Below are 14,963 nucleotides of genomic sequence, written 5' to 3' on the forward strand. Positions count from 1 at the left end.
TCGGCAAACCTCACTTGCCGGGGATAGGTACATCATGTGCAGAAGCTACTGCACATTAAAGCTGCAAGTGGCACACAGAAAAAAAACTAGTCAACAGTATTCAGTTAACTCCAGACATCAATGTTGAACAGATTTTTGATAACCATACATTTATATATGTGTTCCTCTTTCTCTCTCTTATCCCCGCAGGAGACTTGATCACACAGCTGTACTCATGGAACACACAATACAACGCCCATGCAAGAGGCTGTCGGCAAGACTGCTGTCTGAGTCAATAGGACAGGTATTATTCACCGTTTACCACACAAGTCACAGGACTGTAAACATGGAAATACAGAGCACGAGCCAGTGTTCATACTATTCCCGCCAATTCAGTGTTGTTGGGTGGCCCCACTCACCCCCGCCTCAAACTCAGTATAAATAGTATTAATATTGTACGTACCTCGTGGAGAAGAGGAACGTTAAAAACATGAAGCTCAGCTGGACGAAGAATACTGCAAGAAAACATTACATGTGTATTAATAACCAGGAAGTGATGGCCCCCTAAACGGTTATGCTGATTCAATGACATCCTCGGCTTTATTTGTGGAAAGCGGGCAGCAGGCCCAGTGGGTGCCGAGCGTCAAGAGCTGGCGCTTTAATCACAGGCACACAATGTGTATCGGCACTACGTTTGTTTCCTTCTGTCACAGTAGGGACACTTTTAGTAGCTGGAGACTCCGTAACGTAACAAGATGTATACATGTATAACATAGCACTGACTTGAACACACATTGTGGGAATACATATATTATCGGGTATATTTATTGAGGCCTTGTCAAGTTACTAATTATTTCTTTATTTGTCGTGTGTTCATTTTCAATAATACGCGAGACATGATTCTGGCGGACCCCCGTTGCCTTGATGGTTTAATTATATACTGACAACTGCTCAGGAGAGCAAGGACGCGTTCCTCTTCTGCTGGTACCAGTGAGGGTAGAGAGAGCCTGGGAGGCCGAAGGCCGAAAAGTCACCTCAGGCCACCCCTGCTCCCTCTACCAGAGACCACCTTTACCGAACAGTCGTCTTGTGTATGTTTTTTTTTTTCTGACTCACAATGTCCCTACCAAACATTCTCTGCAGTTTGTTGGGAGAAACGTACCATGAACTGTTCCGCAAAGTAATGTGTTTCACAATTGTCTTCTTCAGGTTTTGGCGACCTGGAGCTTTAATGTTCGAATCTAGCTAGCAAAACCTCGAGTCTCTCCCTCGTCGACATGCTCTCCGCCCAAACACTTCACCTGACAAAATCCCCCAGTCAATTCTTCTCACGTTTGCCTCGGATTCCTTTCTTACAGACGTGCACAGCCTGTTTCGCTCAACATTTTGTGACGTGAATTTAAATGGTACCGAGCGGGATTATGTCAGTATGTTAACATATAAAACGTCAGGCCCTGCCTGTATTGTGTGCTACGTGTCACGGTTGCCCTCTCTCTGAGCTGCAACTTTTACTTTACTAAGCATCATGCATTTAATTTGCTTCTTCACACGCCTATCTCCACCTCTCATCCATTTTTGGGAAATCATATTTTACCAGCTGATAAAGTCTAGTTTGTTCACTTCGTATAAAGCATTGATAAAAGGGACAGATCGGTCCTTGGCAAGCCAAAAATCGGCAAAAAAGGGCAAAAATATAAATGAAGTAGGAGCACTGCAGACCAGGCACACCAGCCCTGGCAATAAAGTGCACTCTTTCAGGCGGCTGTGCAACTGTTATAAGGCAAACAAAGGCCACCAATCACAGTCAAGAAAGCAGTGGATGAAATGGGCTGATCCATTGCCCCATTGTGGATCCGGAAGGTAGGTGGAAGGACAATGTGAATAATGCTTGCACACCAATACACGAAGAGGAGTAACCTAAAGCCCTCATATGTATGTAGTTTTATTATGATTTTTGGAAAATGTGAAGGAGGCTGGTGAGAAGCAAAATCTGTCTCTCGACTAGACCTATAAACATATTTTCAACAACAAACGTTTGCGCCTCCAGTTCACAGAATATCTGAGCACTTAGCAGGTTCCAGGGCAAGAATCACACCATAGGTCAATTTGCTGAGATCCTTGTAAGATCACTCCTATTAGTGTAGCAAGGAAGGGGCTTTTAGGTCAGAATATACGTGCCTTAGCACAGCTGCTTGTGAGCTTTTGTTGTGAACATTCTAGAAATGGTGAAGTGAACGCAAAACAATCACAAAGGGGAGCTGAATAGAGGGGTGGGAGGGACGAGAAAACAATGGGACTAAAGGTCAGTAAGAGTAATGTTGGTAAGGGAGTTTTGGAACATTTAGACTGGCTATAACAGAGCCTGTCTAGAAAGAAAAAGATAAAAATTAGACTTCAATGTCAGCAGGCTTTAGGTACATTTTCACGTGTGCGAGAAAATAATGAATGTAAAGGAAAAACATCATTAGGTACCGTCCTAGACAAAATGGTCGATATACCAACTGGCCCGAGTAGAGAAACTTGAACGAGTGGAGGGAAGTTGCCATAGGTCAGGCAAACCACACTGTGCTAGGAACTTGGTGGATGTAGAACAACTTACTTGCCTTCGGTAACACTCTTTCTGGTAGATACTCTTTATAACCACAGATTCCTCACGATCTGAATATCCCCCAGGCACCAGACTGGATCTGAAAATTTCCAAGCAGTACCTCTGTGTGATGGTGGGTGCTGTTGTTCAGTAGTACAGTCACTGCACTCCGGAAGTGACGTGCAGAGGCACATATAGGCGGGACTCGCTTGAGCAGCGGTCAGTTGCTTACTGGACTGTCTGCGCCCCCAGATGCAGAGCCCAATAGTATATTGGCTATGACCATTGTGCTGCTCTCCAGACTTGGAACCTTTTTAGAAGTAACAAGAGTCCAGTTCACAGAACAGGGAGGTTTAGTGAGGAATCTGCAGTTAGATGGCGTCTCGACCACAAAAAAACATCACCTTAGGTAGGTAGCTTGTTCTTCTGAGAGAGGCTTCAAAACACAGACTCTCACCTTTTGAATAGACACCAAAGCAGTACCTCTAGGTGGTGGGTCTGTGAACCTACTCAAACCAAAAAATCTGCAGGACCGAGTTGACAAAGTGGGCACCGTGGCGGACCTGGGTATCTAGACAGGAGTGCTCTAGGAATGTGTGAAGGGACACCAAAATAGCAGCTTGATAAATGTCCAGAACAGGCACTCTGTGCGTGCACATAATGGTAGTAGCCTTGGCTCTGGTAGAATGAGCTAGCAAGTCTTATGAGGGGCTGTCTCTTGGTCAATACATAGCAGGTTTTGATACAGATCATTAGTCTTGCAAGAGCAAAAGAAGGTCCTCTTCTGCACTGCCTTGCCCATTTTTGCTCCAGCGACTCCAATAAAGAGTTGATTGACAACATGATGTTCTCTGACAGTTCTTTCAGAATCCAGCCAATGAAGTGTAGAGAAAAACATCAGGAGGTTGATGTTTTGTTTGAAACGAAAAGGAGTCGCTACTTTTGGCAGAAAGGAGGCCCAGGTTCTCAGAACCAGGTTGTCTGGAAAAATATGTGTGGCAGGTTGGAGAAGGCCCATAGTTCGCTCATCTGCTGCTGCTCAGACTCCAAGAATGTAGGTGGAGACTGAGCAGATCCAAGTGCAGGACCCAGCTCTGATGCTGAGACAGAATATCCTTATGAAGCATCAGCCAGACCAGAGAACAGATGCACATGCACAGGAGTTTTGGATACCACACTCACCATGTCCAATCTGATGCCACTAGGATGAACTGGGCTCTGTCGTTTCTGAACTTCTTCAGAATTCAGGGAAGGAGAGGTATTGTCGGGAAGGAGTACGGAAGTCAAGAGTTTCATTCCAGGTGGAACACATCTCAGCAAGAGAGACACACTGGAAACTCCAACACACAAATGTGCTGACATCGTATGTTCTCGGCAGAGACAAACAGATCGAGCCAAGGTTCTCCCCGTTCCCGGAAGAGACCCTGTGCCACCTCTGCATGCAAATGCCAATTGTGATCCGCTAGGCGTTGGGGACTGAGTTAATTTCCACCTGTGTTTAGAGATCGTGTCAGGTGATGTACCATCAGGAATTTTCCCCGGTGTTCCAGCCACTTTCAGAGGCATAGTGCCTCCGAGCATAAAGTCCACAATACCGCCCCACCCTTTTTGTTGCAATACAACATGGTGGTGATGTTCTAAGTAAACACCTGTACCAGCCTCCCTTTGATGGATGATGTGAAAAAATGGCTTTATGCAGGTTTATCCCACTTTTTGACTATTAGGTATTGATGCGATGACTCAGAGTGCACTGAGGCCTTCTAACCAGACTTCAGTCTGTGCTCTGACCCTTAAAAGTACATCTTTAATTTGCATAAGTTAGCTTACTTACCACTATAGTATACCTAGTGCATGGGTACTTGTAAATATTTTCCCAGGGACCAAATTGTTTGGTCTGTGATGTGACCAAGGGCCTCATTGATGCCGGCAGGGTGGTGGTCGAGCAGGGTCATGTTTGCTTTGGGGGAGGTGGTGTTGATGGTATCGTGGTGTTAGAAATTGGGTTTCTGGTTGGCAGAGGTATGCACCCTCCCCAAGCAGGACCCACAATCATCATAAGGGTAGGTCAGTTACACACCATAAATTAAACTGTGCTCACCCTCTGGCAGCAGGCATAGTTAATTGAGGAGGCAATGTGTAAAGTATTTGTGCAATACTTAAAACAGTAAACAGTGAAAACAGCACAAAAACAAACCACACCAGATTAGAAATATAGGGCTTAATTTAATTAACAAAACAAGACCAAAAAGACAAATATTCAATAAGTAGAAGTCGAGATATGAATTTTTAATGAACATCTGCAGATGTAATACTTTCAAACTCAAAGCACCAACCACGGCCATCACTAGACCAGAGTAAAAGTTAAGGCTGACGGTGATGGAGTGCGGGCCTGCCACAGGGACCAACCCTGTCCCGCTGAAACAGTAACTTGTATGGAGGGTTGTGTTGACGTCGTACATCCGATGTGAAGGGGATGCGTTAGTTTTGATCCGTGCAGTCAGGGATGCATCATTGTCAAGTCATGCAGTCGTTATGATGTCCTCAATGTGCAGCATCGAACTCTATACGATGAAGGCGATGCGTTGTTGTTGGGACGCACAGCCGGCAATTCATCAGTGCTGAGGGCGATGTGTTGATTCTGAGCTGCACAGTTGGTGCTACGATGTCCTCGTCAAACAAGATACTTATCTTCGGTAACACATTATCTGGTAGAGACTATATCTAGCTGCAGATTCCCTACCTTTGAATTTCCCCAAACGTCAGACTGGATCTGGAAACTTTTACATGAGCAATAACCCTACGTGCGGCGTTGGGTGGCTCAGTTCCGTTCCACATGGCGTCATCGGCAACGGATGTGACGCACGATCACCTATAAAGGTGTCACCCAGGCGTACGGGCATCAGTTAATTTTTTCATGACCTTCCACGACAGGAGCGCAGAGCCATGACATGAACTGACTAGTGTGTGTCCAATCTAGGTCCATGAAAGGGATCACACTGACCCTAGCAAATGAGTCAGCAGAGGGGGGAGGCATGGGTGGGTGTAAGGAATCGGCAGCTAGATATAGTCTCTATAGTTAACATAATACAAGATAATGCATTACCAAAGGTAAGTAACTTACTCATCTGACAGAGACTTCTAGCTGCAGATTCCTTACCTCTGAATAGATACCAAGCCTTACAATACTGATGGTGGGCTGCAGACCAATTTTCAACACTAGGAAGTCCTGCAGGAGCGAATGGAGAAAATACCCATTTCTGAGGACCTGACTGTCTAGGTGGCAGTGTTACTCATACGTGTGTAGTGATGCCCACATTGATGTCTGACAAATATCCAGCAGTGGAACACAGCATGCTAATGCTGTGGTCGCAACTTTACCCCTGGTGGAATAGGCCCTCAAACCCTCTGGAGGCTACTTCCTGGCCAGTGCATAGGAGATTTTTACACAGAGAATGACCCAGTGCAAAATGGTTTGTTTCTGTACTGCCTGACCTTTTTTGCTCCCACATATCCCACAAAGAGTTGGTTGAACACCGGGAACTCTTTTGTGCCATGAAGGTAGAACGACAACACTATTTTTGGATCCAGCCAGTGGAGTCGCTCATCTTTCTTGGAGGGATGCAGGGGAGCAAAGAAAGTGGGCAGGGTGACAGTCTGTCCCAAATGCAAAGGGGTCACATCCTTTGGGATAAAACAGGTACGGGTGCAAAGCACCACTTTATCAGTAAACACTGAGATATAAAGGCTTGGATGGTAAAGCCTGCAGCTCACTCACCCTGCAGGCAGATGTTATAGCCACAGGGAAGGCTGTACTGATGGTGAGTGGCTTGGGGGGACAGTTATGAAGTGGCTCAAATGAAGCAGAAATGGCACATCATAAATATAAGAACTAATTTTAAGTCCCATTGAGGCATAATGAAGGGCAACGGAGGAAACATATGTACAAGTTCTTTTAGAAACCTATTTACAATAGGCGACTTAAATAAAGAGGGTTGGTCAGGCAGCCACATAAAAGTGGCTAAAGCGGACAGATAGCCCTTAAAAGTGCCCAGAGCAGAGCTCTTCTGGGCAATGTACTGAATGAAAAGAAGATCAGAGAGAGAAGCAGAAAGAGGATCTGTAGACTTCTTTGCACAATATTTTACAAATGTTTGCCAATGGCAGGTGTATACCGTTTTTGTAGAAAATGCCTGGCTGCTAGAATAACATTACAGACTTTGGGACGAAACTCAAGGGTTATCAACTGTTGCCGCTCAATCTCCATGCATAAAGGTGTTTGGGTTGACAGGTTCTGGTGGAGAACCCTCCCCTGCTGCTGTGACAGAAGATCCTACCGAAGGGGCAGCCTGATCGGAGGATTGATGCTCATTTTCAGAAGCTGTGTACACCAGACTCTCCTTGCCCAGTCTGGAGCAACAAGGGTCACTTGGGCCCGGTCTTTCTTGATCTTCTTGAGAAATCTGGGCAGTAGTAGTATGGGCAGAAAGGCGTACAAGAGGCCTGAGCTCCACTCGTGATGAAAAGCATTGCAGAGCGATTGCTGCCTTGGAAACTCCAACGCACAACACTGCTGACATTGAGTTTTCTCTTTGGAGGTGAACAGATCTAACCAAGGCTCTTCCAAATGCTGAAAGAGTCCTTGCACCACCTCTGAATGGAGATGCCACTCGTGATCCGCTAGGCATCGACGGCTGAGTTTGTCTGCCCTGGCGTTCAGAGAACCTGGCAGGTGTTGAACCACAGGGGTTATGCCCTGCTGTTCCAGTCATGTCCCAAGACGCAGGGCCTCTTGACAAAGGGTCCACAAACCCAACCCACCCTGCTTGTTGCAGTGCCACATGGCGGTGGTGCTGTCCATGAACACCTGCACTAACTTCCCCTTAACAGAGGGAAGAAATGCTTTCTGTGCTAGCTGGAATGCCCGGAGCTCCATCAGGCTGATGTAGAGTCTGGACTACGTCGGAGACCAGAGTCCTCTGATCTTCACCTCTCTCAGATGGCCGCCCCATCCCAGAAGTGATGCATCTGTCACTACTGTGAGGTCTGGTTGAGGAAGGGAGAGGAGTCTACCTTTGACCCAATTGCGGTTTGTGATCCGCCACTGCAAGTCTTCTGCAGTTCCCTCCAAAATCAGGACCATGTCGGAGAGATTTCTCCGATGCTGAACCCACTGGAACTTCAGGTCCCACTGCAGAGCCCGCATATGCCATCTGGCATGATTTACCAGTAGGATGCAGGAGGCCATAAGGCCAAGCAGCCTCAGAGTCAGTCTCGCCGAAAGCCAGGATAGATGCCGAAATATTGGTATCATAACCTGAATATCACGGACTCTCTGCTTGGGAGGATAAGCCCGAAACTGCTCTTTGTCCAGAACAGATCTGATGTAAGAGAGAGTTTGAGAGGGAGTCAGGTGTGACTTCGGCACGTTCATAGTGAACCCCAGCAAATGAAGGTGGTCTGCCGTAGTCTGGATGGGGGAGATGACAGACTGAGCAGAACCCACCTTCAACAGTTAGTCATCGAGATAGGGGAAGACCGACACCCAATCTGCTCACATGAGCTGCAACCACCGCCATCACCTTAGTGGACACCTGAGGGGTGCAGCCCTTCTGAATGATCTGCAGGACTCAATCATCCAATTTAGCGGACTGCCAGTGAAGGCGATGATGTTGAATTCTCCCTCCAACTGGACAAGCGTGATCCTGCAGAATCAAACTAGGAGGACTTGGACGGCGCAGCTGCCGGGGGATGGGTGGCAGATGACTTCTGGCTTCCTGACCCTCTATGTCTGAAGACACCGCACCTACATCCTCGCATTGCTTGGGGAGCTTGCGTAGGATGGTGGCTGGCATAGGGTTGGAACAGTGGTACGCACCTTTTGTGGCCACGAAAGGGGTGAAAGGCAGACGGCGGACGAGGGGTCGCAGAGAGGTCCAATGACTTGGGCATAGCCTGAGAGTCCTTAAAGTGGTCAGGTGTAGAGTCTGCCGTCTCACCAAATAAGCGAGTCTCATCGAAGGGCATGTCCATAAGGTTTGCCTGGAAATCCCCTGAAAAGCCAATTGTTCTCAGCCAGGTGTGGTGTCGTAAGGCCACCAGTGACAAAACCGCTCTGCCCAGCAAGCCCGTTGTACCAGGACACACCTGAAGGTGAACTTTATGTTCCAGCCTCTTGGATTCCCTGTCCGGGGGAGTGGGTGAAAACGCACCCTGGGATGTTGAGGCTTGAATTAGCAAGCTCTCAGGGGTAATGTATTAGCTGAGGACACTAGGGTCACCCGGTGCAGGGCGATAGCAGCGGGTGAACCTATTTACAGGAGCCCTTGTGCTGGACCAAGTTCCCAGTAGGATGTCAGTAAGTGCTTCATTAAAAGACAGGAGTGGTTCAGAAGTGGAAGCCCCAGGCTGAAGCACTTCAGTGAAGAGGTTAGTCTTAACAGCCTCTGAGGGCAGTTCGAGGTTGAGAACCTCAGCTGCCCCACGCGCCACCATTACATAGGAAGATCCCTCCTTTGCAGCCACTGTGGGGGGAGGGGGAGGTGAGAGCAAGCCAGAATCTGGAGATGTGTCCAGTCCAGTCCTCACACCAGTCCATAGATCTCTCTAACTGGTATTCTAAAGGGTCGAGTGACACCCCCCCCCCCCCAATTGTCTCCCATTCTTGGCCGTTTAAAATAACGCTTGGGCAATGATCTGGCACCTATGGGCGCTGTCAGCGCCAGAATCTGCATTGTTCAATCCTGCTCTGGCTCCAGATCATCTGGAATCAGAATGAGGCTGGTGCCCCCGGTGGGTGCCGGTGGCGCCTGGAGCATCAGTGTTGTGATGGGCGCCCGAGAAGGTGGCGTAGTAACGAAAGGAGACGATCTGGATTCGGATACAGGACACCCCATCAGAGCTGCAGCAGAAGTTGACAGCGTGGAACCTGTTGAGTCCTCAAGTTTGAAGGTTCTCCGGAGGGGTGGGCCCACTCTAATACGCGGCACATGGTCTCATAGAAGTCTTTTACTTGAGTGGGAGTAACTCTAGCTCCCGGAAAACAGAGGAAGGCGATCAGTCAGACCTGGCTTCGATTCCGCAGAACTGTGCCTGGAACGCTGATGATCCAAACTCATCACGTTGGTTGATGGACGAGGCTAAGTCGAAGACCGTTTAGTTTTCTTTTTGTGCCTTTTCCCAGACTGCCCGAGGACCTCAAGTATAAAGACGATGATTTGGGGCGGTCCCGCGACCTTTTCGATTGGGACCATGACCTCTGAGGAGTTGCACCGGATTGCATGGAGGATGCTGGGCATAAAGCAGCTTTAGGAACCACCTCAAACCTTCAGTGCCATGGCCTGGCAGTCCGAACATGACTTTAAATTGGGGTCGCGCTCTAGACCATAGGCAGACAAGGTGAGGGTCATAACTGACATGGCGTGGTGACAGGCGCCACATGGCTTGAATCCTACCTTTCTGAATGACATCCTCGACACTTTAAAAAATACTCAATAAAATGTTGAAAAAAAGCCTGCCAAACAGCAGCAAGGTAACTCTCTCGGGATGTGCGCTAACTAGCGCAGAATGAAAAGAACTGGCATCTGCGTGCCTAGGTGGCGCCTATAGAGGTGACCACAACGTCACATCCAGATGCGACACCACGCGGAACCAAACTGTGCTACCCGACGGCGTGCACAGGGGTACTGCTCAAGCAAAAGTTTCCCAACGCCTGGGGAAATGAAAAGGTAAGGCACCTGCAGCTAGAAGTTTCTATCAGATCTCAGCGGTGATGCGTCGGTATCGAGGAGAGATGCTCAGTGACGGTGATTCGTGGATTTCTGTAGAAGACAGCCGTAGAATCCACTTCTAAGGACTGGATTGGTACCACTTGGCAAGGGAGGACTCACAATTCCCATAGGACAGACATTGTAGCAGAGTTGAGTGAAGACTTAGATCCCTGAGAATTCAGATCAGAAGGCAAGCCAGCAAGCCCCCGGGATCACTTTGCTTGTGGAGATGTAGATATGCAGGCCCAGTCCTTCTCACCCCCAGGCAAGGGGGGGGGGGGCAAGCAGGGCAGGCACAGCAGTGCATGAGTCAAGCAAAGTCTGGCAGAGTTCCAGCAGAGTGACAGTACCTTTTGCAGCACAGCAGTCCATTTTCCTGGCAGAATGTCCTTGAGTCGAAAAGTGTTCTGATATGATGGGCTTTGAGGTACAGTACTTATACCCAGTTGTGTCTCTGAAGTTGGGGAGATTTCAAAGAGTGGCCTTTGAAGTGCACAAAGTCCCTGTTCTTCATTCCCTACCTCCATGCACACTACAGAGCATTATGTAGCCCTTTGTATGAGCTCCACCCTCCCATGCGGCCAAGGATGGCCCATAAAGATGTTAATGGACCATCAGGTTGTGGATGGCCCATCAGGTAAACCTATGCTTCCTTTGTTATTTGGTTGTCTAGAGGGTTTGCACCACAGCCCAGCTGACTCCCACCCAGACTTGCATTTAGAGACAGGCAGAAGACTACATGATTTAAAGTAGGAAAATGGCAACTTTCTAAAGGCTCAAGACTGATTTGCCTATGGCTGGGTCCAAACTGGGGTAGCATGGTAAGCAAAATAAAAGATGGATTAAACCCATATCTGTGACTGGGGGGTGAATGTTTGATTGGTTCCGCATTCCGTCCATCATTTGTGTTTGTTTGCTTTTGTCACCTTAAGTGCGCCAGGTATGCCCAGATGTGGGTCCCGGGCTCACTGTGCCACTGGATTCAAGCTAGCCTGGCTGATGAAGGTTGATACCCTGAAACCAGTCCCAGGATGGTTGTTTCTGGTCCAGGGAGGACCTGGCCTAGCAGTTTGGGCTGGTCTGCTCCATGAGGAACAGGGTGAAGACTGATTTGCATATGGCTGGGGCCAAACTGGGGTGGCATGGTGAGCAAAAGAAATGATGGCTTAAACCCAGATCTGTGACTGGGGGTGAATGTTTGATTGGTTCTGCATTCCGTCCATCATTTGTGTTTGTTAACTTTCTAAAAGTGGCATCTTCAGAATTACACTTTAAAATCGGACTTCACCATAAGTTGTGATTTTAAACTGTGAATCCAGACACACTAAGTGTAGGGGTCCCATCTCTTCACAATTGGAAATTACACTTAAAAAAATGTAATAAGATAATCTCAATTGTAACCTATGGGAGATAAGTCTTGCAGTAGTGAAAAACAAATTTGAGAGTTTTTCACTAGCTGGACATGTAAAACCTAAAGGTAGCTCCCCAACTTTTTAAATACACGGCACCCTGCCCTTGGGGCTGTCCAGGGCCTACCTTGGGGATGACATATATGCATTAAGAAGGAGGATTTGGGCCTGGAAAGAGGGTAAACTTGCCAGGTCGACATGGCAATTTCAAAACTGCACAGAGGCTCTGCAATGGCAGGTCTGAGCCATGTTTGAAGGGCTATTGCAGTGGGTGGCAATATCAGAGCTGCAAGCCCTCTAGCAGCATTTAATTTACAGGCCCTGGGCACAGGTAGCACACTTTACTAAAGACATATAAGTACATTAAATATTCCAACTGTGGCTAAGCCAATGTTACCATGTTTTAAGCAGAGAGCACATGCACTTTAGCACTAGTTAGCAGTGGTCCAAAAGACAACAAAAACTAATTCAGCAAAAAGAGGAGGGAAAAGGGAAAGGTCTGGGGATGACCCTGCAAAAAGGGTCGGGTCCAACAAGTGGGTACAGGGGAAGCAAAACGTACATCTAGGGGCCTTGTACGAAAGTGTCAAGCAGTGCAGTAAGTCACAGGGAAATGGCAGGAATGCGCCGTATTTAAAGAAATGTAGTTCATTCCCGCCTTTTTCCCTGCAATGGTGTCCTTCTGGCAGCCCAGAGCCAACTCAGGCACCGCTGCACCATGGTGCAAGGATGCCTGCGTTGCATGAAGGATTCTTTTTGTGCAGGAAGAGACACCTTCCTGCACAAAAGGATTTCGAGAGGCATATTTTTGGCGCATTCCCAGGTCTACCAGTTCTAGTCAATATGGAAATTCTTTGAATGCGAATTGGGGGACACCCACGCAATGCCCATGGAACACCATCCCAGGGCTGAGTGAGGAAGCACACCGACTGCCTTACTCTAGATTTACGGAGCCACTTAGGGCCACGCAAAGGGGCCTTGTGTGGCTTCCTTAATAACACGTAAGGTTTTTGTCACTCCTGTGCCATGCTGAATGATGCTAGAGCAATGCAAACAGACTCATAAATAGCCCCCTTTGTGTCTGAACTGCACATTGTGAAACCAGAAAACCAGGGATTAATCACAGTTTCCCCACTTTACCAAAACGTGTGATCCTAGGCAATTCATTTATTTTATTTGCCGTCCTCTTTCATTATTATTACATATAAAAGAACCTTGAAATACATGATTTCAGAACGTGTGCTGTACAAAATCCTCTCCTGTGTTTTATTTAATAATCTAGATTGTTGCCCATGTAGAATAGGAGCCCAGGCCACCCAGGGAGTGCGCATTACAACTGATTTGCCTCTAAGTTTGCTATTGGCATTGTTGTCGGGCGTGGGGTAGAATGTTTTTATATATTTGTTTGAAAACTATCACTTTAAAATTTTTAGTTCTCAATGCACTTATATAATCTCATGTGCTAAGGAGAAACTGTTATGCTTGTTAACGAAGTACACTTTTTGCATTTTGAAGAGACTATCACATTTTTATAGGTTTGTTGCAAGATGTATTAAAAATAGAGGTGTTACTAACGGTAGGTGGTGCAAGACACCTTAGTTACTTCCTTTCTTTAACTTTGCTTAACCTTTAAATAAATGCTTGCCGCTTAATTTACCATTCTTTATATGTTAATGCTGAATTGTGTAAACAGCAGTCCAGTGCTGCGGTTGACCGGGGGGCCGCTTGTAAAGGTCAGGAGGGCCGCATGCAGCCCTCGGGCTCTACTTTGAGTACCAATCATCTAGTATATGGTAAAAGGGGTACTCAGGGCCTGTAAGTTAAAGAGTCCCTCATAGACTGTCACACTCATGGTGGCACAATAAGTGCTGCAAAGTAAAACATGTCTCCCAGCCTGCCACTCAAGACTGGTAGAGCAGTTTTAAACTACTAACTCAACTTCACCGTTTAAACTCATTACAAAGTCTAGCTCTTCCATTTTAATATTTATAAGTCACCTCCAATGTAGGCCTAGAGAGCCCTAAGGCAGGGTGCTGTATATTAAAAAGTAGGTTATGTGGTTTTATATGTCTCAACAGTAAAAGCCCCACATTGTGGTTTTTAATGTAGAAAGGCAAGTACCCCCATTGGCAAGTGCAGGGTTACACACTGACCACTTAGCTGTGCTAACTTCTGAATGGGATTACTAAAGTTGGTACTTCAAGGTATCAAAAGAATCACTGTGTTTAACCCGACTTGTTACCCAAGTCGAATTTAATGTACCTTTGGAGTAAAATGCTGCTTCGGAAAATTGTCACACTACTACCCAAGTTTTCTAGTGCCCATTTATGGTTGCTGGCTACTTGACAGCCTTCTGTCCTCCTGGGGAGACATGTGAACAACTCCTAGGAAAGGACACAATATAGGCCTGCCGTTGGAAGAGGTGTTACCTTTCCTTGCCAGGAAGCCAAAAGGTTGTGAGCCCAAAAGCTGAGCTTTAAAGGGGAAGCCGTCTTTCAAGGGCAAATATTGGACACACGAGAGGGACTGCTCTTTTGTTCTGGTAGACAGGTTGCCATCAGGGACAGAGATGGGGAAGCAGTTACCAAACCAGTTTTCCTGTGGTCCTGTGACCCTCAGGTAGCCACACTCCCAGGGTGGACTACCAATCTCCACACACCAAGAGAAGAGTTCTGCTTTCTTGGGAATGGGCAGAATATTGCACTCTGGAATAGCTAGATGCCACACATTGCAGGAAGTGTCATCAGTCATATGGAGCCCTGGCAGCCCATTGGTTAGTAGTCATCACATCCCCCAAGGGCCCAATGTGGGCGTAAAAGCGGCACCCAGGCCTCAGATTACATCTGCACTGAAGAGAGGACCAAAAAAAAGACTGCCTTGTTACTCCCTGGAACCAGCAGAGAGGTTACACCAAAGACTGGAGTGCACCTTCCGATCCTTGGGCTAACAAAGAAGACTGCGCCTGTGATGTCTTGCTCAAGTGAAGTCGTCTCTGAGCCCCAAACAGAAGAGGTGAACTCCAAGAGACAGTTGGCTAATTTACTGTTCCAGGGCCACAAAAGCTGAGGAAGCCGCCTTGGCGAGTTGGTAGCCACTATTGCTTATTTGTCACTGAGTGCCGAAGTGCAGCCTGAGAAAATGAGCCCCAACACTCAAAAGTTGCACCCGAACCTGCTGGAGTCATGGGAGTGGAGTTTGGTCACCCAAGATGGACACTAGCCT

The 14,963-nt window shown here is 47.3% G+C and overlaps 1 protein-coding gene across 1 annotated transcript in view; it reads right to left on the reverse strand.

The window, feature by feature from the left end:
* Positions 1–14,963, reverse strand: part of SLC10A7 (solute carrier family 10 member 7) — a 661,109-nt gene that overhangs the window by 88,107 nt on the left and 558,039 nt on the right. Inside the window, exon 9 of the mRNA XM_069242617.1 lies at positions 443–494. Coding sequence (XP_069098718.1) covers positions 443–494 — 52 coding nt within the window. The remainder of the gene's footprint in view (positions 1–442; positions 495–14,963) is intronic.

Source organism: Pleurodeles waltl, chromosome 1_2 (assembly GCF_031143425.1).
Source record: "Pleurodeles waltl isolate 20211129_DDA chromosome 1_2, aPleWal1.hap1.20221129, whole genome shotgun sequence".
In the NCBI taxonomy this organism is placed as follows: domain Eukaryota; kingdom Metazoa; phylum Chordata; class Amphibia; order Caudata; family Salamandridae; genus Pleurodeles; species Pleurodeles waltl.